Consider the following 25705-nt stretch of genomic DNA (forward strand, 5'->3'; position numbering starts at 1 on the left):
GGCATTAACTGCCCTTCCTGTCTGGTCCTTTGGAAATCACAGTGGGATTTCCCTCCTGTTGGGTGAGGCACACCTGACCTCCCAGGTATGGAGGCCCTGGCTTCTGCTGTCTTCTCTTAGGACAGGGTGGTACTTTCTGGGTGTCTCCAGTAGGACTGAACTCTCCAAAGCCCTTCTTGGCATTTTGTTGCTGTATTTGCCTAGCTCTGTGTCCCTGCAGTGTTTGGAGGTTGGAGGGGGTGTCTCAGGGTCAAGTGACATGAGGGATGCTCAGTGAGTATCCCACAACTTTAGTCTCTGGCACTTCCTTGGATCTAGAAGGTCTCATCCAGCTCCTGCTCCTCTCGTCTGTCTCCCCTTTTTTTGGTACTCCTGCACAGAGCATGCCAGCTTTCTCAGTGGACTTGAAGATTGTGTTCCAGGTTATTTACAAATGTGTTAATGAGCGTGTAAATTACATATGTATACATTTTGGTATAGTGGGCAGTATATACTCTTGCTTCCCCTACCTCCAGAAATCACCACTCTTCTGAATTGTGGATTAACCATTCCCTAGCTTTTCTTTGTTGCCACCGTGGGCTTGTCTGGATCCTTGGGCTGGCGGGGTTTGGCCGGAGTTTGTTCTTTGTGCACTCAAAGCTGGGCATTAATCTCTATTTGGAGATTCACTGAAGTGCTGCATGTAGCTGTGGTTTCTGCAATCCTGTCACCATTTGGAATGGTCCGAAGTGACATCGCCCTCCACGTCATCATACAGCCTGCCAATGGGAGTTCAGGTGTTTTCAGGGTAGGATTTTTGTTGCCTCCCAAGTATCCCCATTTTCACCCCACTGCTGGGTCTACTCCAGGTATTAAAAGCCTGTTTGTTTTCTGTCTCTTTTCAAAACATTTATTTAAAAATATTTATTTATTTATTTATTCACGATAGAGAGAGAGGCAGAGACACAGGAGGAGGGAGAAGCAGGCTCCATGCCGGGAGCCCAACATGGGACTCGATCTCGGGACTCCAGGACCACACCCTGGGCCAAAGGCAGGCGCTAAACCTCTGAGCCACCCAGGGATCCCCTGTCTTTCTCTCTTATTTATTTATTTGTTTGTTTGTTTGTTTGTTTATAAAATATTTATTTATTCATGTGTCTCTCTCTTTTAAAATATTTTATTTATTCATGGGGAGGAGGGGGGCAGAGATACAGGCAGAGGGAGAAGCAGGATCCATGAAGGGAGCCCAATTTGGGACTCGATCCTGGGACTCCAGGATCACGCTGTGGGCTAAAGGCGGCACTAAACCGCTGAGCCACCTGGGCTGCCCTGTTTTCTGTGTCTAAACCAAATTTCGTAATGCAAAACAATCCTTCAGCTTCCAATGAGACTATCTTATAGATTTTACTTATTTATGAGAGACAGAGAGGCAGAGACACAGGCAGGGAGCCTGCTTCTCCCCAAGTGTCCTGAGACTATTTTATTTTTTTTAAAGATTTTATTTATTTATTTACGAGAGACACAGAGAGAGGCAGAGGCATAGGCAGAGGGAGAAGCAGGCTCCATGCTGGGAGCCCGATGTAGGACTCGATCCCAGGACCGACCCCAGGGTCATGTCCAGAGCCGAAGGCAGACGTTCAACCACTGAGCCACCCAGGCGTCCCAGCCAAGACTCCATTTTAAAAGTTGGGTGAGGGGCACCTGGGTGGCTCAGCGGTGAGCATCTGCCTTTGGCTCAGGGCGTGATCCCGGATTCCCGGGATCGGGATCGAGATCGAGTCCCGCATTGGGCTCCCTACATGCGGCCTGCTTCTCCCTCTGCCTGTGTCTCTGCCTCTTTCTGTATCTCTCGTGAATAAATAAAACCTTTAAAAAAAAAAAAAAGTCGTGTGACACTAGGAGTGCTTTCCTTAAGTCTCAAGAGTGGATCTCTGTCCAGTTCCATTTCCAAGATCTTGGCCCTCTCCTCTGTTAGACCCTGCAAGAGACTTGCTGGGCATGTGAGACATCTTCTGTAAGGTGCCATACCTGGAGGCTTTTTAGGCACAGGGCTGTAGAGTGTGAGATTGTGTATAAAAGTTCCCTAGTTTTATCCTTAAAAATTGGCTTTTTAGGACACCTAGGTGGCTCAGTGGTTGATTATCTGCCTTTGGCTCAGGTCATGATCCTGGGGGCCTGGGATTGGGTCCCACATTGGTCTCCCCTCAGGAGGCCTGCTTCTCCCTCTGTGTCTCTCTCTCTCTCTCTCTGTCTCTCATGAATAAATCAATAAAATCTAAAAATGTCTCTTTAAGAACTAATGGGTACCCATGGTGTTTCTACCTGATTTTCCCCCCACTTTTTTTTTTTTTTTTTTTTGATTAAAACATTCTAATCTTTGATCTTTGGCTGTAGTTCCTTGAGCCACTTGTTTGAGAATTGGGTTTGATCACACAGGAGCCAAGGGGGCTTTTCCTTCTGTTCAGCAGCTCCCTTTGACCCCCTATTCCGGAGGGCCTCTTCTAGTTTCTTCTGGGCTTCCTCCCTTTGATGTACCCAGCTGGCTGCCCTGGGACCTGCTCAGGCGTTGGTGGAATGTATCCTGTTTGTATCTCACCTGCCGCTCTGAATTTCCTCTTCTCTTATGGGCTTGCCTGATTGGAACTCCTCCTCTACGTGGAATTATCAGCTAGAAACTAGGCTGATTAAAAACTATCACCAGGGGGACGCCTGGGTGGCTCAGCAGTTGAGCGTCTGCCTTAGGCTTTAGGCGTGAGCCTGGAGTTCTGGGATCAGGATTGAGTCCCACATCCGGCTTCCTGCAGAGAGCCTGCTTCTCCCTCTGCCTATGTCTCTGCCTTCTTTCTGTGTCTCTCATGAATAAATAAAATCTTAAAAAACTGTCACCAGGTTGTTGTTACTTTGGATGGTAGATACTGATTTTATGGCGGTTTCTAGGTTTTCTGTAGGTTCCTGGCTGGTCTGCAGAGTTCACTCCTCTAAAATGGGACATTGTATATAAGAAATGTGTGCAGTTGTGAATGACAGCTCTGAGGGTTCTTCACAGATGGACATACTTGTGTATGTAACCAACATTCAGAATGAGAAACATAGCCCCAGAAGGCCCTTGTGACTCTTTTGAGTCACCTTCTGTCCTCCCCTAACTCCTCCCTCACCCTTGGATTGTGACTGCCTTCCAACTTAAGAATGGAATCACACCACATAGTCTCTTTTGGGTCTGGCTTCTTTGGTCAAGAAAGACCAAGGACTTTCTTGAGAGACTCATCTATGTGCATGTAAGTTAAACCATGTGATATTAACAACAGTCAACTGTTTTTCACCTATAAAAGGCACATATGTATGGTCTTGTGCAAATGGTCAGTCCTGCTCATGGCTGGGTAACAGTCCCTATACCGTCAACCACCTCTGTCCTGTAGGTGTCGGGCTTCTGTGAACAGGGCTGCCGTGTACACATGCTTGCCTGGGTTTTGGTGAGCATGTGGGTAGATTCTTCTTGGTGTATACCTAGGAGTACATTTTCTGGACCACAGGGTTTGCATGTTTTCATTCTTGGTCTTTTTTTTTTTTTTTTTTTTTAAGATTTTGTTTATTTGGGATCCCTGGGTGGCGCAGCGGTTTGGCGCCTGCTTTTGGCCCAGGGCACGATCCTGGAGACCCGGGATCGAATCCCACATCGGGCTCCCGGTGCATGGAGCCTGCTTCTCCCTCTGCCTGTGTCTCTGCCTCTGTCTCTCTCTCTCTCTCTGTGACTATCATAAATAAAATAAAAAAAAAAAAAAAAAAGATTTTGTTTATTTGAGAGAGAATGAGATAGTGAGAAAGCACAAGCAGGAGGGAGGAGCAGGCTCCCTACTGAGCAGGGAACCCAATTCAGGGCTCTATCCCAGGGTCCTGGGATCGTGACCCAAGCTGAAGGTAGATGCTTAACCGGCTGAGCTACCCAGGTGCTCCTCATTCTTGGTTTTCTAAAATATTAACCTTCCTCTTTCCTCCTCAGGAAAAATACTCTTTTAGTCTTCACCCAGCTAATTAAAGCCCCATCATTACTATCTGGCATCGTTTTATTTTTCTCTAATTCCCCTTTAAGGTGCCATCTCAGTGTTATCCTGGCCAGGAGGGTCATGTCGCGTCATGGGGCATTGCTTCCTTAATGCCAGCTTGCCTTGAGAGTTTTGACTAGACCACGGCGACCATGTGCGTGAAGGGTTGTCAACTGCCCTTTCTTGGGAAGGACTGCCCCACCTACATTGAGAGGTAGTTCTTCCTGCCCTTTAAAAAAAAAAAAAAAAAAAAAAAAGATTTATTGGGACCCCAGGGTGGCTCAGCGGTTGAGCATCTGTCTTCCCCTCGGTGTGTGATCCCGGAGTTCCGGGATCAAGTCCCACATCGGGATCCTTGCATGGAGCCTGCTTCTCCCTCTGCCTGTGTCTCTCTCTCTCTCTTTCTGTCCCATGAATAAATAAATAAAATCATAAAAAAAATAAAAGATTTATTTAGTGGTGCCTGGGTGGCTCAGTCTGTTAAGCATTAGTCTGTTAAGCATCTGCCTTCAGCTCAGGTCTTGATCCCAGGATCCTGGGATTGGGCCCCATTTGAGGCTTCCTCTTCCTTGGGGAGTCTGCTCCTCCTCCTTCTGCCTCTGCCCACTTCTCTCGTGCTCTTTCCTTCTCTCAATAAGTTAAAAAAAAGTATATATATTTATTTTTGAAGATTTTATTTATTTATTTTTTGAAGATTTTATTTTTTTGACAGCATAAGCCAGGGAGAGTGGCAGGGAGAGGGAGAAGCAGACTCCCTGCTGAGCAGGGACCCGGATGCAGGGCTCAACCTCAAGACTCCAGGATCATGATCCGAGCTTAAGGCAAACCCTTAACTGACTGAGCCACCTGGGTGCCCTTATTCCTGTTTTTTGGTCAGGAAATATTTTTTTGTATGTGATGAGATGTTTTGCTTTAATTATTTCAGAGTCCTTAGCTTAAAAAATTGTTAGCTACTAGGATTGATTTTGAATTTGTGGAGTTGGGAGTTTCTTTCTAGGAGCGGTGGGTGGGCAGTTGCAACTCTGTGACTCAGCTGTGACTGAATCTCTGCCTCTGGGATTTAGTTATCTCATCTGAAGGGTGTCCCCAGGGCAGGTGAGATGATTGTGATAGTGTCTTCCAGCCTGGCTGCCCAGGCTTTCTGGGTGCCTTTTAGCTCCTCACCTGTGGAATTTCCACCTATTTACCACTGTTCCTTGCTGTTTGTCTCCTCCCTTGAGGTCTCTGCCTACCATGCAGGCCCAGCAGCTCCTGTCCTTGGCCACGTTCTGTCTCCTGTTCCAGGTCCACTGTTGGTTGTTGCTGTTATTTATTATGTTGTTTTTAAAAAAAGATTTTTAAATTTTATTTATTTTTATTTTATTTTATTTTTTTTTTATTTTTTTTATTTTTTTTATTTATTTATGATAGTCACAGAGAGAGAGAGAGGCAGAGACACAGGCAGAGGGAGAAGCAGGCTCCATGCACCGGGAGCCCGACGTGGGATTCGATCCCGGGTCCCCAGGATCGCGCCCTGGGCCAAAGGCAGGCGCCAAACCGCTGCGCCACCCAGGGATCCCTAAATTTTATTTATTTTTAAAGATTTTATTAATTCATAAGAGCCACACAGAGGCAAAGACATAGGCAGAGGGAGGAGCAGACTCCCTGCAGGGAGCCTGATACAAGACTTGCTCCCCGGACCCTGCGATCACAACCTGAACCAAAGGCAGACACTCAACCACTGAGTCACCCAGGTGCCCCGTTTTTAAAAAATATTTTATTTGAGAGAGCGCGAACATGTGCACGAGTGGAGAGAGGGGCAAAGAAGAGGGAGAAGAAGCAGCAGACTCCCTGCACAGTGAGATCATGACCTGGGCCCACGTCTGATGCTCAACCAACTGAGCCACCCAGGCACTCTCCAGGTCCACTGTTTTATTAATTACTCTCTAGGCTTGTTTGCCTGAGAAATAACGTCTTCCCTTTGGGAGCTCTCTCCTTCCTCTTAATACCCAGAGGTTGAGCATTTACTACTTGTAGAACATTGGGCTTTCCGGGCAGTAGAAAGCTTATGACCCACCTTAGTGTTTCCCAGACTTGAATGTGCATGCGAGTTCTGAAGGGTTAAAATTCAAGTTCTGGTTTTGAGGTCTGGAGTCAGACCTGAGCAGCTACATTTCTTGTGAGAGCCTTAGTAGTGCTGCTATAGCTGCAGCTGCTGATCCATGGACCATGCCCCATGATGAGCAGAACCTGTGGGAACTGGCTCTAGAGCTACAGGAACCAGTGCCTTGGGGCCTCGGTGCCTCCTGATTAAAGTAGCTCCTGGGTTTTCATTTGTTCCTTACCTGATGGGGATGGCAGATATCCTCTGCTCTGCTCTCCTTTGGGCCTACCCTCCTATGGGTGCTCCCTGCCTCCAGACTCCTGCTCTGTTGCTGCCAGAGAGCCTTTCACCAATAGCTCAGGCCCTTCCTGAGGGGAGTGCAAAGTGGTGGAGAGAGCCTGGAGGTGAGCATAGTTTTTGTAATAATCATAATCTTAAATTGCTAATCCCCTTCTTTGGTGCTCATCTGCCTCTACCCAGTGGCACTTATGGCTTGGCCTGGTGGGATACACTTGCCAGATCTTGCTCTCTGGTGGGACCCTGCCCTGTGCCTTTCCTGGTGCCAGGTAGCCAGTTGTGTCAGAGCCAGGAGGGGATATCTAGTTGTAGGCCCCAAGGCCTCTTGACTTCGCTTCTGGTTGGCTCCAAAGCCAGGAGAGATGGGACGGTTGTAGGCCTGAGAGAGGGAGAAGACCCATGGCTGCCCTGGAGAAGCAAGGTTTGCAAGCCATGGGTCCTGACCGGTTGGAGCTTCCTGCCAGGGCTTTCCTCACAGCAGCACTTTCTAGCCTTTCCTCACAGTGTTGAGTTATCAGGAACTGGCCCACTTCTCAGATGGAGGTGCACAGAGATGCAGGTGGTCAGGGCCCACGCAGGACTTGGCCTCTCATGGGCAGCATGGGGTCTTCGGTGGGGCCTGAAGGGATTTCAGGACAGACTCGAAGTCTGGCTGGGCTAGATGCCATTTCCTGTACTGTTCAGAGTGAGCTGGTGGGTAGGCAAGAGGGGCATGAGGGGCAGAGAAGGATGTGGACACAGGGTTCCTGATGATCATATCACCAAAGCACTGAGTGGAACCCAAATGTTTATTTCGTAGAAGCCGCGTCGGAGGGAGGGCTGGGCTCCTGGCATTCGCAGAGCCTGTTGCTTTCCAGGAGGATGGTCTGGGAGAAGAGCCAGGAGCTGCTGGCCAGCATCCAGGTCTGGGCTGGATTACACGGCTGGGCTTGCCCAGAGCACTGAGTCTCACCCACCACCAGCCCATGCCTGGAGGGACAGGCCAGAGAGGTCATGGAGGCCAGGGGTGTTCTCAGAAGAGCAGCGGGCACAACCTAGGTACCCAGAGCAGACTGCATGCTGGGGGTGGGGGTGGGAGGTGGATACCCTGTTACTCGTAGCCAGAAGTTTCTCTCTGGCCTCAAGGTGTTGAAGGAGCTGGGCTGATCTTATATACTACAATCAAGAGAATGCAGCCCAGGTGAGGCTCTGCTGTGACAGGCAGGTGGCTGGTGGGTGGGCAGGAGGAGATGAGGGCGGAGGTGGAGACCAAGACCCTTCTGGCTCTGCATGGAAGGCGGTACTCCTGTAAGTCACGTCCCTGCCCAACAATGGGATGTGTGTGGTATCTTTCCGTTGGAGTGGGGAGAGCATGATTTCAGCTCTGGATCAGGCTTTTGAGTCCTCATTCTGCCACCTGCTTACTCTTGTGACCTTGTTGCAAGTTCCTTAACCCCCAGAACTTTGCTGTCTCATCTGTCCCTGGACATGGAGATAATACCCCACTCTTCCCCAGGAGGCAGACTGAGGTGCTGCCTGGGTGGATGGGTGAAGGGGAGAAAGGCTCCCAGTGAAGGGATGGGTAAGACTTCATGGAGCAATACAGAGAAGAAGGATATAGAGGCTGGATTTCTCACCTGGATGGCTCAGTCAGTAGAGCGTCTGATTCTTTATTTTTGGCTCAGGGTTGTGAGATTGAGCCCCGTCTTGGGCTCTGATGGGGCTTGTGGGCTCAGCGGGGAGTCTGCTTGAGATTCTCTCTTTCTCCCTCTGCCCCTCTCGCCAGTCTCTCTCTCTCTCTCTCTCTCTCTCTCTCTCTCCAAAAAAAGAGGGTAGAGGGATATAGAGAAGGATTCCAGGCCATCGGAATAGGAGAACACAGTCCTGGGCTTCTGACCATGCAGGGCTGGTTGTTGGCTTGCAGGCTGGGTCTTGGGCTCTTCTGGATCCTAGGCTGTTTGTACCTTCCACATTGTTTCCACCATGCCCTCAAACTGTTCTCTTTCAGCCTGGGTGGGGCCAGGCCTCAAGGAAGACGCACCTGTTAGGGCTATACCTGGAGTACCAGGTGACCAGTGCAGGTCAGCTGTGACTAAGGCCGATGCTGACCTCAGATTCAGGCTTGAGGACAGTAGCCAGCATGTTTAGGACCCTTTCTGACACAGATGAGCTAAACCCCTGTGGGTGTGGAAGCTGCTTTGTGGCTGGCTGTACTTTGTCCAGCACTGCCTCTCTGTTTGGTACACTTTATGTCTCCCACCTGGCAGTGGAGCCCTGGGTGGGCGATGGGTGGTTAGAAGATTCCTGTGTCACTGTTACTTCTGTCTGGGTGGGTGTTCCTTGCCCGGAGGTGATTAGGGAGGAAAGACAGTCTCCTGTTGGGTGTTTTGGGGTGGGCTGATTGGAGCTCCTCCTGTCTCCCAGCATAGCTCCAAGACTGCTGTGGGAAGTCCTGTTCAAGGAAGTGAGGGGGGGGGGCACCAGAGAGGGGTGGTGGTGACAAAGTTTCTAAGAGTCCTGGGCCAAGAGGCCAGCCCAAGGAAGGGAGGCAAGTGGGCCTCTTTTCCTGTCTATCGTCTATTTTTTTTTTTTTAAGATTTTATTTATTTATTCATGAGAGAGACAGAGAAAGAGAGGCAGAGACATAGGTAGAGGGAGAAGCAGGCTCCATGCAGGGAGCCTGATGTAGGACTCAATCCCAGGACTCCAGGGTCACACCCTGGGGTGAAGGTGGCACTAAACCACTGAGCCACCGGGACTGCCCTATCACCTTTCTCTTTAGGGCCCACCCTCCTGTTTGGGAGGAAGGTGGAGAAGTTTTCCGAAATTGGGAGGCCTTGCAGTCAAGATGCCCACAGTTGCCTCTGGTGGGGGGAGGGCTTGTTCCTCCCTGCAGGAAGTCAGGCCTTGGGTGGAAGGGACATCGTTCTGGAGCATATTACTCATGAGGGTTAGGATTGCCAGCTGTGAAATCGCACTCTGGATTTGGCCCTTACTCATGGGGCTAGGGATGTACTCTTCTGTCTCCAGGAGGGATGCAGGGCCTCCTGCCAGGCCCAGGGAGGTGAAGCTCCCAGCCTGATCTCCAGAGGCTACTGCTGGAGGTTGAATGACCAGAGCAGTTACTATTTTTTTTCTTGATTTTTAAGTAATCTCTGTATCCAGTGTGGGGCTTGAACTCATGACTCTGAGATCTAGAGTCGCCTGCTCTTCTGACTGAGCCAGCCAGGCACCCTGACCAGAGTTCTGAATGCTCAGGCCTCCTGGAGCCCAGGTTCTGGACATGGTGGGTATCCAGGCTGAGTTGGCACAGTTCCCATCAGATAGATGATTAGAATTGTTCTCCTGGGCTCTCTGTTTAAGCCAAGATAACTTTTCTGTTGTTTTATTTTTCAAAAAAAAAATTTTTTTTTTAATTTTTTATTTTTTTATTTTTTTATTTATGATAGTTACAGAGAGAGAGAGAGGCAGAGACACAGGCAGAGGGAGAAGCAGGCTCCATGCACCGGGAGCCCGATGTGGGATTCGATCCCGGGTCTCCAGGATCACGCCCTGGGCCAAAGGCAAGCACCAAACCGCTGCGCCACCCAGGGATCCCCGATTTTTCAAAAAAATTTTATTCGTTTATTTATTTATTATAAGGGACAGAGAGAGAGCATCTGTGTATGCAAGCCTGCTGAGGGATGAGCAGAGGAAGGAGAAAGAGAATCCCAAGCAAAGTCCTGCCAAGTGCGGAGCCTGAAGTGTGGCTCCATCTCATGATCCTGAGATCATGACCTGAGCTAAAATCAAGAGTCAGACACCCAACAGCCTGAGCCACCCAGGCTCCCTAAAGATCACTTTTATTTTAAAACATCTTCTCATGGCTTTTGAAAGGTTGGGCCAGAGCATGTTCTGCTTTTTGTAAGGGTGCTAGAAAAGAGGCCTGGGAGGTGGCCTCATTCTTGCCTCTCCATGAGCCCTTTAGGCCATGTAGACTGCCTGGGATCATGGGCAAGTGAGGTTCCTAATGGGGTGCTGTTCCATGGATCAGGAGGGCATGGGGCCCTGTTTCCACCCTCCTCACTGGCCTTTTGTCTGGTGTGTGTTTGCGGGGTAGGGTGAGGGAATCTCAGGAGTATCCTTGGCCTTAGGCTTTGACTACCTACTGAAGACCACAAGGGCTGCTGAGCCAGGTTGGAATCAGGAGGGACATGGATTTGTCTGTGCCTTGACTACTATGCCCTGATGAGCTGCTTCCTATAGGTGCCCGGGATTTGTGAATGTTAGCTGGTAGTGAGCTGCTGAGAACGGCATGTCCTCTGGAAACTTCTATTCTTTGGAATAGAAGTTGGAATTTTTGTTTTCAATATGACATAAAAATTTGTATGCAACATGGTACCCAAATATCAGGTGACCCCTTGAGTTTTGACCAGTGAGTACATCTACCTTAACCCAAAAGCCTACCAAAATGAAGAGCCCTCCTTAGCCCAGAAAGCTCCTCATGCTCCTCACCCTCCACAGGCTCTTCTGATTTTGTTTCTACCATGGACTAGTTTTGCTTTTTCTAAAACTTAATTTATTTTTATTTTTTTGAGCTTTTAAAGATTTTTTTAAACATTTATTCATAAGAGACAGAGAGGGGCAGAGACATAGGGAGAGGGAGAAGCAGGCCTCCCACAGGGAGCCCGATGTGGGACTCGATCTCTGGAACCAGGAACACGCCCTGAGCCAAAGGCAGACATGCTCAACCACTAAGCCACCCAGGAGTCCCTCTAGAACTTAGAACTTAATTTAAATGGAATTGTGCATCTGTACTCTTTTGTGTAAGGTTTTCTTCACTTGACATCATGATTTTGAGATTTATCATGTTTGTGCATCAGTACTGCCTTTTTTTTTTCCTTTTAGGATTTTATTTTATTTATTTTTTTAATAAAAATCCATTCTCCCCCAGCTTTATTTTTTTTAAGATTTTATTATTTGAGAGAGAGAAAGCACAAGCCGAGGGGAATGGCAGAGGGAGAGGGAGAAGCAGACTTCCCACTGAGCAGGGAGCCTGATGTGGGGCTCGATCCCAGGACCCCGGGATCATGACCTGAGATGAAGGCGCAGCCGCTTAACTGACTGAGTCAGCCAGGCACCCCAAGGATTTTTAAAGTAATATATATTTATTTTATATTTTGAATATTAAATGAACATACAGAATTTACAGTTTTCCTGTACTTCCACCTGCCACCCCCAGAGATAATCTCGTTTATTGATTGGTGATCATGCCCCCAAGATGTGTCTTTCCATAGAATGGTGTTGGCTGGCCAGGAATTTCATGTCTGTAGCTGAAGACGGTAGCTAGGAAGGAGCAGCAGATGAGTGCAGGGAGCTCGGCCAGCTCTCTTGGCTCAGCTCTGTGGGCCTGGTTTTCCTATGGGTGGGTGTGTTATTTTTATTATTTATTTATTTTTAAAAGATTATTATTTATCTGAGTGAGAGAGAGAGCGTGCTCAACAGAGAGCATGAGTGGGGGAGAGAGGGAGAAGCAGGCTCCTCACCAAGCAGGCAGCCTGACATGGGGCTCAATCCGAGGACTCTGGGATCATGACCTGAGCCAAAGGTACATGCTTAACTGACTGAGCCACCCGGGCGCCCTGGATGTGTATTTTATTTTTTATTTTTAAAGATTTTACTTATTTACTCATGAGAGACACACACAGGCAGAGACATAGGCAGAGGGAGAAGCCCCATCACCACCACCCCGCCCCTGCCCTCCACCCCAAGGAACCCAGCATGGGACTCTATCCTAGGACCCTGGGATCGCACCCTGAACCAAAGGCAGATGCTCAACCACCAGGTGCCCTGGGTGTATATTTTAAAAATCTGGGGTGTCCTCACCCTCAGTGTTTACGTGGGGGCAGCTCTGGCTTTTCTGTGGCAGGGACTTGGAAGGGGAGGAAAGGACCTGAGAATTCAGCAGAGATCTGTGTAGTTCTCTGCGTAATAGCCCAGCTGGGTAGGTGGGGGTGGACCATTTTGTAAACAAGGACCTGGGAAGGGAACCCAGGTGTTACATAGCCAGGTCTCTCTTTTCATTCTCCCCCAGCTTCTGTGTTCACAAGAACTGGCCTTCCCCAGGGACTGTGTTTCCTTCTGCCCTTCCCCAGGGCCAGCCTAGCCAGGGTCTCATCCCCTGCTCCCCTAAGATGGCTAGGTCTTGGCTTCAGAGGAGTATCTGATTATCCCACTGCCCCAGATCTTAGTCTTCCCAGAGCCAGTGCTCCAGCAGGCAACGGTTCTGAGCTGAGTGTGGATCCTTGGGGCCATAGGCACGCTGCCTGGGCCTGCTGCCAGGGGGCTCCTCGGTGCCAGGGACTGGTGCCAGGCAGTATCTTCATCCCAGCCTGTGGGCTCCTGCCAGGGCTGGGCACCAGCCCCTTTCCCCAGTGGGGTACTGCACTGCCAGCTTACTGCACCAGCCCACACACCCATGTTTCTAGGTACCTGGCACCCCGCCTCTCCTGGGGCTGTGGCCTCTCCAGTGTAGGTGCCAGCTGCTTCTATACCCAGTGTTGAGCTGTAGGGCAGAGGCCTTTGCTGGGAAGAAAGAGCAGTGCTTTTGCAGGGGTCCTAGCCCTGAAGCAGTGGGCACCCTCTCACCTGTGGTGAGGTTGCATTGGCACTTACAGCCCCCATGGTGGCCCTCGCTTGCCCCAACCTGGGGTGGAAGGCAGATAGGGAGGGTGGCATCGTACTGGCTGTGAACTCTCAGAGGACAGCTCTACCGTGGTCCCACTCAGTGGAGGACACAGTGAAGGCTACTCAGCCCTGCCCTGTGGAGTCCTTGTAGGGAGGTTGGGCCTGAGAAGTCCTGTATGACTCAACCTGGGAGACCTCGGTCAGTCACTGTGCCTTTCCATGGCTGGTGACGTGGCTGGCAGGGCTGGAGCAGTGGATACCCATGGAAGCCCCACTCCTCGCATGTGGTTCAGTAGTTGTTGGCCGGCTCTCTGACAAGGGCAAGTAATTCCGAGTGCAGGGTCTGGTAAGTGCTAAATTAGAAGCCACTGTGCGGACACCATGCCCCAGCGGGGCTTGGGGTGCCCTGAGATCCGGTGGGGAGCAGGCAGGTGGCACAGGGCTCTGTGGGGGGCATCTGGTTGGCTCGAACATATCGCTCTGGCTCTCTGTCCATTTTTTCAGGGCTGCTCTCACCAGTGCTGAGGTGGTCTTTGCCCCCTTCCTAAGGCTGAGCTCTACTCTGTCCTGCTGGCTACCTCTGGCTTGAACTCTCTACACAAGCAAGGGGCCCAGGCCGCGCCGCCTTCATTAAATGTAGAAATAGACACTCTTAGGCCTCTCTGGACCAACAGAGCTGGTTCTGCTGCCCTCTGGGCCATGGGTGGGATCCTGGACCAACCCGCCCCCCCTTCCCCCCATACGCCCCAGGCCACCCCATGAGAGGAGAGCTGTGCAAGGGGCCAGAGAGACAGCTGGCAGGCTGGAGCTGAGGCCTCTCAGCCACCCCGCACCCCGGGTCTGGTCACATTCCTGAGGGACCTGCTGAGCCTCCCTGGCCCTGGGGGTGGGGGAAGGGCAGGCAGGGATGGGCTCCAGGCTGCTGCAGGCCTCCGCCCCCACCCTTGGCTCCATTCCAAGGGAGCCTAGGCTTGCTGAGTGGGGTGCAAAAAGCCAGAACCTCAGGATCCCCCTCCCTGGCGACCTGTATCTTGGGGAGGGGGTGGGCAGAGGGGAGACCCTTTGCATCTGGCAGCAGCTGCCAGCTGCTTTGGCGGGCTGGTATTGAAAGGCCAGGCCCAAAGAAACTCCTGCGAGGGGAGGCCATGTGGTCAGGCTGGGCTGGGCAGGAGGGGGCTGGGCCCTCTGGGCAGGGAGGCGGGCAGTGGGAGCAGATCTGGAAGGGAAGGAGGCAGGAGAGCCAGAAGCGGTTGAGACTGGTTCTTATAAATAGCCCATTGCACTAGTGCCTCCAATTTTGACCTTTTGTTATGTAAATGTGGCCAGCCTGAGAAGGGCCTTGCCCAGGCCTCCTGCCACCATGCCTGCCCGCCAGGAATTAATGTGCCTGCCACCAGCTCCCCACAGGCCTCAGTGGCCCTTAGAGTACCCTAAATCCTAAATCTCCTGGGTGGGAGGAGAGTGCAGCCCTGCTAAGTTCTCTAGACCTGTGACTTGCCCTACCACTGAACCTGACTGCTGTGGACTGTGGCTGCTGTCCCCTGCCTGGCTGTCCCTAGCGTCCCAGCCAGAGAGATCCCAGACCTTCCTGGGAGTGAGGGCTCCAGGGCCACCAGGTGCCTTCCCCTTCACTGTCCTTCCTTCCCTCCCTTGCTGATGTCAATCGAGGTGACCCTGTCCATCTTCTGCTTCCCAGGTGACCAGGCATTGATGCACCCCCAGGGAGGCCGCGCGCTCAAGGAGGCCACCCCCGCTGGCTGCTGCTCACATGGTTTCTGGGCCCCTGGCACTCCGGTAGGCCGGGGAGGGGGAATTGGAGGATGGAGGGAGGGGAAGTATGGGGGAGGGTGGCCCACAAAGACCTGCAGTTCTCAGTCTGGTCCTTTGTGTGCACACAGTGTTGGGTAGCATGGAGGGGAGGCTGGGGCCCTGCTGCCCTCTTCCTGCAGAGGAGCAGCTGCTGTGGCTCACAGGCTCTTATAAGTCAGGGCCTCCTTCCCTTGGCCTGTCCCCTTGCCAGGCTGGGAGCATCAAGCACCCTGGGTGCTGGTGGGGCTGACACTGCATTTCCTGGGACTGGGTGGAAACTGTGCCTTGGGCACTTTGTCTTTGCTTGGCTGGTTGAGGGGCAGAGAGTGGCAGAGGATAGGTTCCCTCAGGACCTGGGCTCTCACCTCTGAGCCCCAGCTGAGCAGTCTTGTAAGGTTGGGCTGGCAGAGTGGGTGTTTGTGGCCTCCTGTTAGGCCCTGAGTGCTAGCGTGTGGCGGTCTACCCATGTGTGTTCACAGTGAGTTCCTAAGGCCACTTTGGCATATGTGTGGTTATTAGGGTTTTCCTTTGTCTTTGCAAATGAGGGCAGGCGTGGGGCAGTGGGGTGTGAGAAGTGTTTGTTACAGGAAGGCAGTGATCTCTTCCTGAAGAGAGGCAGGACTTGGCTGGGTCCACTGGTAGAGGCAAAGTGGTCCCGGGTTGAGCGAGGCTCAGAGCAGTCAGTTACTTTCAGAGATTGAGCCCTGAGCCAAAGGACATCAAAGCACCCTTGTCAGCTGCATGGCACACAGTTGCCTGTGGGAGGGTGCATGTTCCCTGAGGGGCTGGAGGGAGCAATGAGCTACACCTTGTGCCTCAGATCCTGCTGCTCATTTGGGTGGATGCATGGTCAGAGCACCCCACTCTCAGAGACCGATGTGCATGCTATTACAAAGCCCACCTGCAAGGTTCCCGTGGAGGGCAGAGGCCTTTGTGTGTTTATTAATGACATTAGTTAGTGTCTGCGCCAGTCTGACAAGGCCAGCTGGCTGCCTTTCCCAGGGCCATGGTAGTGCCAGGGGCTTGGCCAGGCCCCCTTTTCTGCTCAGCACCTTGAGACCCAGGCTGGAGTACTCAGGGCCCTCTTGGGGGGTGAGGTCCTCATGGAATGGGAGCAGGCACTGGCAAGGGACTATGGCTGGAATACTAAAGGTAGGTCTGTGATGTTGACAAATCCGAAAGCTTGGGAAACCACTGGAGTTTGAAAGGCACCCAGGGCAGAGCAGAGCTCACAAATGGCGGCTGCGTATTTGATTTGGCCCACATGGTATTTAAGGCAAAAGAACCTTTATTTGACATTGAGAGATTAAGCTGAAAAATCTCAATTTCTAGCTTGTCCTAAAAGCTGGGAGGTTGCATGCCCATGTGGAAAGTGAGCACACCTGGGAGCTTCTGCTCACCTCAGTCCCTGCTTCTACCCAGTGCTTCACAGTCCCCTGGTGGTCATTTTTGAGTCCCCTGTGGGTTTGTGGCTGACTTCTTTAGTGTGGAGACAGTGCCCTGGGCTGTGGAGCCAAATTCACATCTCATTTTTTCTGCTTGGCACCACGTAACCATTGTCCTCTGCTTCTGTTTTCTCATCATCTACATGGGGCTGGTGCCACTGTCCCCTTTTGGGCAGCATGAGCCCCCATGGGTGGGTAGTATGAGTTCCCTCCCTGGGTACTATGCCTGATGAGGCCCTCTTAGCATCACCACAGCCCTACCCTGTCCTGGAGCCCTTCATGAGGCTTCCAGGTGGCTAATGCCCATGCGCCTGTTCTTGCCCGCAGGTGGTACGCGTGGGCGGGGCGCGGGGACATGGGGCCCGACATGGAGCTGCCCAGCCACTCCAAGCAGCTCCTGCTGCAGCTGAACCAGCAGAGGACGAAGGGTTTCCTGTGTGATGTCATTATCATGGTGGAGAACTCCATCTTCCGTGCGCACAAGAACGTCCTGGCTGCCAGCAGCATCTACTTCAAGTCCCTGGTCCTGCACGACAACCTCATCAACCTGGACACAGACATGGTCAGCTCCACAGTGTTCCAGCAGATCCTGGACTTCATCTACACGGGAAAACTGCTTCCCAGTGACCAGCCGGCCGAGCCCAACTTCAGCACTCTCCTCACTGCCGCCAGCTACCTCCAGCTGCCTGAGTTGGCAGCCCTTTGCCGCCGTAAACTCAAGCGAGCCGGCAAGCCCTTCGGCTCTGGTCGGGTGGGTGCCACTGGCATGGGGAGGCCCCCCCGCAGCCAGCGGCTATCCACAGCCTCCGTCATTCAGGCGCGGTATCCAGGGCTTGTGGACGGACGCAAAGGGGCCCATACCCCCCAGGAGCTCCCCCAGGCCAAAGGCTCAGATGACGAGCTTTTCCTCGGGGGCTCCAGCCAGGAGGGTGTGCATGGCCTGGGCCGGGCCATCTGTCCAGCCAGTGGGGAGGCCGGCCTGGGCAGCTGCAGCACCAATGGGAGCAGTGGGGGCTGTGAGCAGGAGCTAGGTCTGGACCTGTCCAAGAAGAGTCCTCCCCTACCTCCTGCCACCCCCGGTCCCCCCCTGACCCCCGACGACCCGGCCCAGTTGAGTGACAGTCAGCATGGCTCGCCCCTTTCAGCCTCCGCTCCTCCTGTTGCCAACAGTGCCTCTTATGCTGAGCTGGGGGGCACCCCCAATGAGCCCATGGATCTGGAGGGGGCCGAGGACAACCACCTGAGCCTGTTGGAGGGGCCTGGTGGGCAGCCCCGGAAGAGCCTGCGGCACTCAGCCCGCAAGAAGGAGTGGAGCAAGAAGGAGCCCATGGTGGGGTCCCCCTTTGAGCGGAGGGAAGCGGGGCCCAAGGGCCCTTGCCCAGGGGATGAGGGTGAGGGGCTAGGGGACAGGGTTCCCAATGGCATTCTGGCCAGCAATGTTGGTGGGGGTGGCCCCAGTGGGCCCTATGTGGAGCCCGCATATCCCTGCAAGGAGGAGGAGGAGAATGGCAAGGATGGGAGCGAGGACAGTGGGCAGAGTGGGAGTGAGGGGGGCAGCGGCCACGCCGGCACCCACTATGTGTACCGACAGGAAGGCTACGAGACCGTGTCCTATGGGGACAACCTGTACGTGTGCATCCCCTGCGCCAAAGGCTTCCCCAGCTCAGAGCAGCTCAACGCCCACGTGGAGACACACACGGAGGAGGAGCTGTTCATTAAGGAGGAGGGAGCCTACGAGACGGGCAGTGGGGGTGCCGAGGAGGAGGCCGAGGACCTGTCGGCACCCAGTGCAGCCTACGCGGCCGAGCCCCGACCCTTCAAGTGCTCGGTCTGTGAGAAGACCTACAAGGACCCTGCCACGCTGCGGCAGCACGAGAAGACGCACTGGCTGACCCGGCCCTTCCCCTGCAACATCTGCGGCAAAATGTTCACGCAGCGCGGCACCATGACGCGCCACATGAGGAGCCACCTGGGCCTGAAGCCCTTTGCCTGTGACGAGTGTGGCATGCGCTTCACCCGCCAGTACCGCCTCACCGAGCACATGCGTGTGCACTCGGGCGAGAAGCCCTACGAGTGCCAGCTCTGCGGGGGCAAGTTCACCCAGCAGCGCAACCTCATCAGCCACTTGCGCATGCACACCTCCCCCTCCTAGAAGCCAAAGACCCTTCTCCCCGGTCCGAGGGTGCCCTCTGCAGACTCACCCTCGGGAGCCAACGGAAGGAAGGAAGAAAGAAGCACGGAGGCCGGGCGGGAGGGGCCAGGACCCCCAGGCCCTGTGGGGGTGGCTCCTGGTGGCACCTCCAGCCAGCCCCCCCCCACACTCAGAGCTTTAATGGACAGTCTGTACCAAGGGAAGTGAGAGGAGGGAAGCCAACGGGCCCGAGCTCCGAGTGCTCATTGCTGGTGTGCAGTCTACCTCCCGATTCCGCCTAGGCCCTGGCTCCCCGAGAGGGCCATTGCAGGGCCTGTGGGAGTGGGTCACAGGGGTCTCGCTGGGACCTTGGCCCCTTTCCCGCAGGCCGGGTCAGAGCAGGGGGCAGTGGGGGCCTCCCTCTGCTGGGGAGGGCAGGGCTGCCCCTCGGCCAGGGGTGGTGTCTGTGTGCGTGCACGAGTGCTTGTCTGTGTGCGGGCCACCCTGGCTCTTTGGGGAGCGGTGCCGGAGGGGAGGAGACAGCCCTCCTTCTTTGAGCCAGGGGTCACTGCTCACTGGCGCTGGGACAGTCAGGGGGGCCCCCACCGCCTACCTCTCCACAGCTAAAGAGCCCTCTGGGCCTGTGTTGCTGTTATTCCTACTGATCTGTTCTTTTTTCTTTTTGAATTTTGTTTTTTAAACCAAAACCAACAAGAGTTTATTTTCCTCCCGGCCCCTCGGGGCTGAGCCTGGGTCTGCAGACTGAATGTACAGGGGCAGCTGCCCCTCCCGCCCCTGCCCTGGCTGTGGGCTGAGGGGCGCCCACCCCTCCAGGCCCCAGAAGCCCTTCTTGGCCAAAGGCTTCCCTGGGCCCCGAGCCCTGCCTCGGCTGCCTCAGGAGAGAGAGTGATTTTCCTATAGTTTCTGAGGAATATTCTTTGTTTAGAGGTACTTCTTTTTTATTAAGAGAAAAACCAGTGTAACGTTTATGTGAATGTTTGAACTGGAAGGTCTGGGATTTGTGGGGGGAGGGGGGTGGCTGGACTCGATGCCAGAGCCGTTGGTACTCTTCTTTTTCATTTTCTGTGTGTGTGTGTGTGTGTGTGTGTGTATGTGTGCGAGTGTGTGTGCGTGTATATGTGTGTGTGTGGTGTGCATAGTGCGTGTGGACAGATATCGAGCTTTCCTTCCTTCCTTACCGATCAAGGTGGAGAGACTTCCGACCTTTTGCTACCTCTTGAATTCACAAGAACAGTACGTTGGTGACTGGCAGTTGAGGCCATGACACTTGTTTTCCTCCTGTTAGTGCGCACAGGAAGACGCACGTTTGAGTGAGCCAGGCTCTGCTTGGCCCCAGTGGCCGTCCTGGGACCCCCATCCCCAAGGCTCTCCCGAGAGGGGCTCCTGCGGCTGCAGAGCCACTTGCATGTGTCTTTTGCCCAGAGCATATCGCCAGCTGTGTCCACCCTGCGAGTGTAATGCGTATGTTGCTGAGCCTCAGGGAGCCCGTCCGTGCCTCTGATCTGGGCCTGGGTGAGGAGGGCAGTGAGTGCTCCAGCCCCACGGGAGATCAGGATAGGGAGCCTCACTGCTGGAGCCAGCCCCTTGCGGCCTCCTGCCAGGGCCAGGATGAGGTGGAAGTGAGCCCCCCCCACATCCTGTCCCTTGGGCCTGTAAGAGCTGGAGCTTGGGAGAGCAGCAGCCCCTGCCCGGCCAGTGCAGAGGCATGGAGAAGCACTGACCAAAGTGATGTCTACCCCCTGGGGGATGGTGTGGGGGGGTGCTGCCCTGTTTTGTCACCTTCTCAGGGCAGTCCTGGCCCCTGGGCTGCCACCAATTGGCTCAGCCCTGTCTGGAGTCCCTCCCCCTTGCTCCTCACCTTGGGGTTTCTCTGCCAGCCTCAGGCAGCCCTCCATGGGCCAGGCTCACAAGGCCAGACCAAGGTCGCTGTGGTTGGCCCCACTGTCCTTGGCCGACTGGATCCAGAGTTGGGCCAGCGGCTTTATCTTAATTTTGCTTCATGCTTTTCTCTTTTTTTTTGTTGTTTTTTTTCTTTAAGTTCAGACCAAAAAATTCCAGAGTCATCTTCTCCCCTCACCCCTCCAGAGACCCTCCAGCTGAGAACAGCCCAAGTTCAGGGACCCGAATGGTGAAGGGTGTGTTTTGCAAGTGAGGGCTTCCGGCTGAGCCCATCTCTAGGCACCCCCAGCCCCAAGTTGGGTCTTACTCTTTCCGGGTGGGAACTGAGCACTGGACCCAGGGTCTCGTGTTCTGAAAAGTCAGGTGAGGGGACAGGGTCCTCTCCAGGCCTTTCTGCCCTCCCACCCCCACCCCACTCCGTCAGCACTTAAGCCACACGACACAAAGTCTGTAGCGCACGGGAGTTGTACGCACGCCTGGCCTGTGTGTGGCCTCTTGGGCCATGGGCGGCTACATCCACGAGGTGACCCGTGGAGTAGGTGATTGATTCATTTGCAGAGCTTCAGGGACTGGGCGCCAAGGCCCCTCACTCAACGACGTTCGTGCGACATAGTATTGTACCCACCTGAGTATTGTATCAAGCCTTTTCTGTATTTTAACAAGAAAGCAAAACACTAGTTTCCTATTTAAGATTTTAAGGGTTTGTGGGGAGGGGTGGGACTATTGAACACAACACTTGGTTTTGTTTTCTTTTTCCTTTGATTTCATGTGGAGTGTGTGCTTGCGAGTGTGTGCGTGGAAATGTGTTAAGAGCCTCACAAGGAAATTAGGCCGTTGGAGGCCAAGGGCGGCTTACAGTTCTCTGCTTTAGTCACTTAATTCCTGAATGTTTCGGAGAAACAGGAAACAGAAATAGCAGATGTCATGTAGGAAAGAGAGGATAAACAAAAAAAAAAAAAACAAAAAACAAAAAAAAAACAAAAAAGGAAAAAAAAAAAAGCTCATACCCAAATTCACAAAACCTATTTTTTAAACCAAAGCACATTTTGAATGAGTATGGAACCTCAATGGGCTCAGAAAAAAAAAAGATACTAATATATTTATCTCATTGTTTACATAAACTTTTACAGTTTCAGACCTCAGCAGCTGTAAGGCCAGTCCCAGTGAATCCCCACCTTCCGCTGGAGGCCCTTCTGAGTCGGCTCACGGGCAGAGGGGCTGTCGTGGGGCCGGGGCAGGCATGGAGGCCCCCTGGATTCACCTGAGCCCTCCTCCCCAGCCCCGGGTCTCTCAAAGCCCAGCTGGCACCAAAGAGCTTGGGCCGGTGCTGACTGGCTCCCAGGCCTCCTGGCCGGACCGTGAAGGTCCTGGCCAGCTGGCACAGCAGGGGATGGCCATCGGCTCTGGCCGCAGGACCCGAGTCTGGGCTAGGGCCCCGGGATGGAGGGCCCCCCACCTCCCACATTCTGCCCGCGACCCTTGGGGTGGGTTGATGTGAGGGTCCCTCTTAAGCCAAAAAGCCCCGGGACCTTTGCACAGCTCTGTTGACTCCAGTGGGTCCCCACCCCCACCCCCAGCAGTGAGGAGGTCTTACTGGGCTGGTCCTTACCAACACAGACGGTGCAAACACTCTGAACAGTGTTGTTTTTGTATCAATATGTTTGTGCAGTGATGAATGTATTTATTTCTCAGACTTGGGGCGAGTGAGCGGCTGGCTCCACCACCGCTCGCTCCCACCAGACCGAGCCACTGCAAGGGCTCCTCCAGGATTGCAAAAAAGGTAAAAAAGAAAAGACGAACCTTTAAGCAAATAAGAATCTCAGAGACTCGCAGCATAGCCATACACCTCAGCCTGTGAAATGAACAATCTGGACCCAGACGGACTTTTGGAACTTCACGCAGCGTGTGTGTATTTCCCGTTCGTCACCACTTGGGGGCGCCAGGCTGTCCAGCTGTGCCCCCGCCCCAACCCCGTCAGTATTCACTGGACTGGGCCGCGTGCAGGAGTGCGATCTGGGCTGGGCTGGCTGGGCAGGCCGACCCTACCGCCCTCCCTACAGCCGTCCTGAGTGGGGGAGGCCTGGGCAGCCAGGAGGGCAGGGCTCAGGGAAGAGGTGGCTGCATCCGTCCGCCCCCTCAGCTTGGGGGACGAAAGCACCAGGCCTCCGAAGAACAGACAAGGGATCTCAGCCCTGCTGTACCCCTCAAAGGGACCAAGGCCCTTGCTCTTCCCCAGAGTCACGTTGGGGCAGATGTTACTGAACCTGTGAATCCGATGCCAGGAGTGATAGGATGGAGAGGGACCTAACCAGAGCCTCAGTGTGACATTCCAGATCAGGGGGTAGATGTGCGCTATGGGAATTGAGGCTGCCCAGGACCCCCTTCCTAGGACCCCTCCCCCCCCAGCTTCAGTCACCCACTTTAATTTTGCTACCGGGAACCCCTCCCCCTACCTCACCTTGCTATTTATTGCTGTAATTTATTGACCTCAGAAATGCTGCATAACAGACCTCACTTTGGGGCAGGGAGGATCTCCAGGGCTCCCCCCCTCCATTTGGCGGGGGCCCATGGGGCCAGGTGCTGAGGGGAGCCTCTCTGTATCCCACCCATCACTTGTTTTCCCCCTCCCCCCTTGGGGGACCCCAGGTTGGGCACCTGCCCATTCGCAAATACCTCGAGGGGGAGGGGGAGGGATGGGGTTGTAGCTGTTTTGTTTAATCAGAACTGGAAGAGGGATCACTGTCCTACTCTATTCCCTTCCCAGAAGGGGGGGGACACCGTGATCGCACTCCTGTACTGGCCACCGCCGCTGTCAGTCATCACATCGAGCTCACTTCCTTTGAGAGTTTGGATAAATTCAGGTCAGAGCTGCAGGTACGCAGCCCTCGAGTGTCATAGAAAAGCAATTCACCGACGACTGATCTCTCCATTCAGAAGCGTGCAGTCTTAATGTACAGTGATGAGAAACTGTTATTTTATGATCTTTTCATTAAAAGCTTGATTGAAAACTGTCTTGTGTGGGGCTTCTGTGTTCTGTGGTTCTCTTGCTAAATGGCACACTGCTTTCCTGTGTCAAACACCTCTAAGACCTAGGAGAGTGGGAGCTGGGATGGCCATCTGCCCACTACCATCCTATATCTGGGTTTCAAATGGGGCTGGGACCTCACTTGGCCAGGTGTGTGCATCCTGGGCTTGGGCACTGGTCCGGGGACCCAGCACCCTAGAGTTTGCATCCTCTCGGACAGTTTTGGCTTGAGTTAGCTAAGATGGTTTAGGAAGCAGTTGGTATGTTGATAGGGACAGGGACCTGTAGACTGGGTGAAGGGAAGTCTGGCCTATGCCCAGGACCACCTGTTGGAGCGGCAGAATCAGGCTGGGGCAGAGCAAAGGCTCTCCTGCCTTCTGCTTCTGCTTTCTGTTGGGATCAAGGGAGGAGGAAAGCAAGGATAATCTTAGTTTCCAGGGGCAGGGACAATGGTTTCAGTTCCTTGGGGGACTATCCCTCCCACCTACCAGAGAGGGAATCTCAGGAAGAGGGAAGATCTGGGAGGAGGAGCAAGGATGGGGCCAGGAGGGTGGCCAACCAGCTTAGACCCCTGACTGTGGGCTTCAGATGTCCAAGTGGCTCCAGTGCAGCAGCAGGTTAGCCTGGGACCCTAGGACTCCAGAACAATATTGGTATTGCTGCTCTAATCCATGGTAAATTCTGTTGAGTTCTTTTATTTCTTAAATGTGTGTGTGTTATTTTTAGTAATCTCTACACCCAATGGGAAGCTTGAACTTAACCAAGAGTCACATGGTCTACCTACTAAGCCAGCCAGGTACCACCTGCTCTTTTAAAAGTACTTTTTTGGGTCTTTACTGAAGATGGTATCTAAGATGGTCGGTTGGGTCATTTCACGGAGTTTACTCAGTTTTCCCGCGTTTCTCGCATGGATACTGGAGGTGCTCCTGGTTTTCAAGCCTTCACACTCAGACTGAATTAAACCACCAGCTTACTTGGTTCTCCAGTTTGCAGATGGCAGATCATGGGACTTCTCAGCCCCCATAATCACAATTGAAAACTGAATTTCATGGTCTAAGATTCCTGAATGATTTCCTTATGCTAAATCCTATAGTACTTCACTACCTGGAAGGTCTGCAAAGAAGCTGTGTGCGTGAATGAAGTAGGAGAGTCTTTAGTTGGTGAAATATAATGGCCTATCACCTGTCCCCTGCAGTTTATGATTTCACCCTGTCCCTGTTGCCACACTCTAATGAAGAGCACCAAATAAGGCATCCATGGAGTATGAGCCATACATGGAAAAGCTCCATAGTCATTTTCCTCTGACTTATTCACTGAGACAAACTTCTTTCATGGAGGAATTACTCCTTGAAAGGCAGAAGAAGTTCCCCCTGAGTATTAATGGAACCAATCATTATTAATGTTGGCCCTTTCCTTCTCTTCTTTTGTACCTTGTGTCAGGGTAAAAAGACAGGCAGTACAAAGCCAAACCAGACCACACAACATCATCTTTCCACCAAGAGGATGACCTTACATTTAGAAATGAGTCCATTTTGGGGTGGTAGCCAGTCGCTTTTTTACATACCTATGTGTTTGATGGCTCAGGAATAGAACCAGTGTGCTGCCTGGCTCATTGCTACCATTGCTGCCAGTCAGTTGTTAGGATTTGGCATTATTTTGCTGCGTACTTTCACAGGAATATGACACAAGGTCTTACATTCAAGTAAAAAAGGAATAAAAGTTAATGAACTGTTAAAAAATAAGAAAAAATACTTTTTTGGTTTTATCAAAGCCATAGCTGACTATAGTTTAAATAATAGAAAGTTTCTTTAAAAGGCTTAAAAGAGGGGCACCCAGCACCTTCCCTTAAATTCTCCAAATAATTTAATCTAGGGGTTGGCAAACTTCTGTAAAGTCAGATAGTAACTATTCTAGGCTTTTAGAGGTCATACAGTCTCTATTGACTTCTCAACTCTGCTGTCAGTGCAAAAGCACCCACTAACAATGTAAGCAGGTGGGCGTGTCTATGTCTCCTTGAACTTTGTTTTATTTTTATTTTTTTTTAAGATTTTATTTATTCATGAGAGACACACACAGAGAAAGGCACTGACACAGACAGAGGGAGAAGCAGGCTCCATGCAGAGAGCCTGATGTGGGACTTGATCCCTGATCTCCAGGATCACGCCCTGGGCTGAAGGCGGTGCTAAACTGCTGAGCCACCTGGGCTGCCCCCATGTCTTCTTTTCTTAGCTTACGTGCTTGTTTGAGTAGGGTATTTTCTCCGGTACCATTCTGAGAAAGAACATATGGGAGGTAGGTTTTTTGAAACTTTGAATGTTAAAAATTGCTTTT

General features: G+C 52.6%; 2 protein-coding genes across 3 annotated transcripts in view; one reads left to right on the plus strand and one right to left on the minus strand.

Moving 5' to 3' along the window:
* LOC144299440 (uncharacterized) overlaps positions 1 to 10334 on the minus strand; it is a 130514-nt gene extending 120180 nt beyond the window's left edge. Inside the window, exons 1-2 of the mRNA XM_077874962.1 lie at positions 10327 to 10334; positions 9357 to 9369 (exon numbers count right to left, since the gene is read on the minus strand). Of these exons, the coding sequence (XP_077731088.1) occupies positions 9357 to 9369; positions 10327 to 10334 (21 nt within the window). The remainder of the gene's footprint in view (positions 1 to 9356; positions 9370 to 10326) is intronic.
* The window catches only part of HIC2 (HIC ZBTB transcriptional repressor 2), a 33722-nt gene extending 10361 nt beyond the window's left edge, over positions 1 to 23361 (plus strand). The window contains exons 2-4 of one of the 2 annotated variants that reach the window (XM_077874594.1): positions 14741 to 14838; positions 16626 to 17628; positions 17890 to 23361. In XM_077874594.1, coding sequence (XP_077730720.1) covers positions 14813 to 14838; positions 16626 to 17628; positions 17890 to 18450 — 1590 coding nt within the window. In that variant the 5' untranslated portion in view covers positions 14741 to 14812 and the 3' untranslated portion in view covers positions 18451 to 23361. Of the gene's footprint in view, positions 1 to 14740; positions 14839 to 16625 lie in introns of both variants that reach the window. The other variant, XM_077874593.1, reaches the window with a different exon arrangement.
* Positions 23362 to 25705: the final 2344 nt, after the last annotated feature.

The sequence above is a fragment of the Canis aureus genome, chromosome 27, assembly GCF_053574225.1.
Source record: "Canis aureus isolate CA01 chromosome 27, VMU_Caureus_v.1.0, whole genome shotgun sequence".
NCBI lineage: Eukaryota > Metazoa > Chordata > Mammalia > Carnivora > Canidae > Canis > Canis aureus.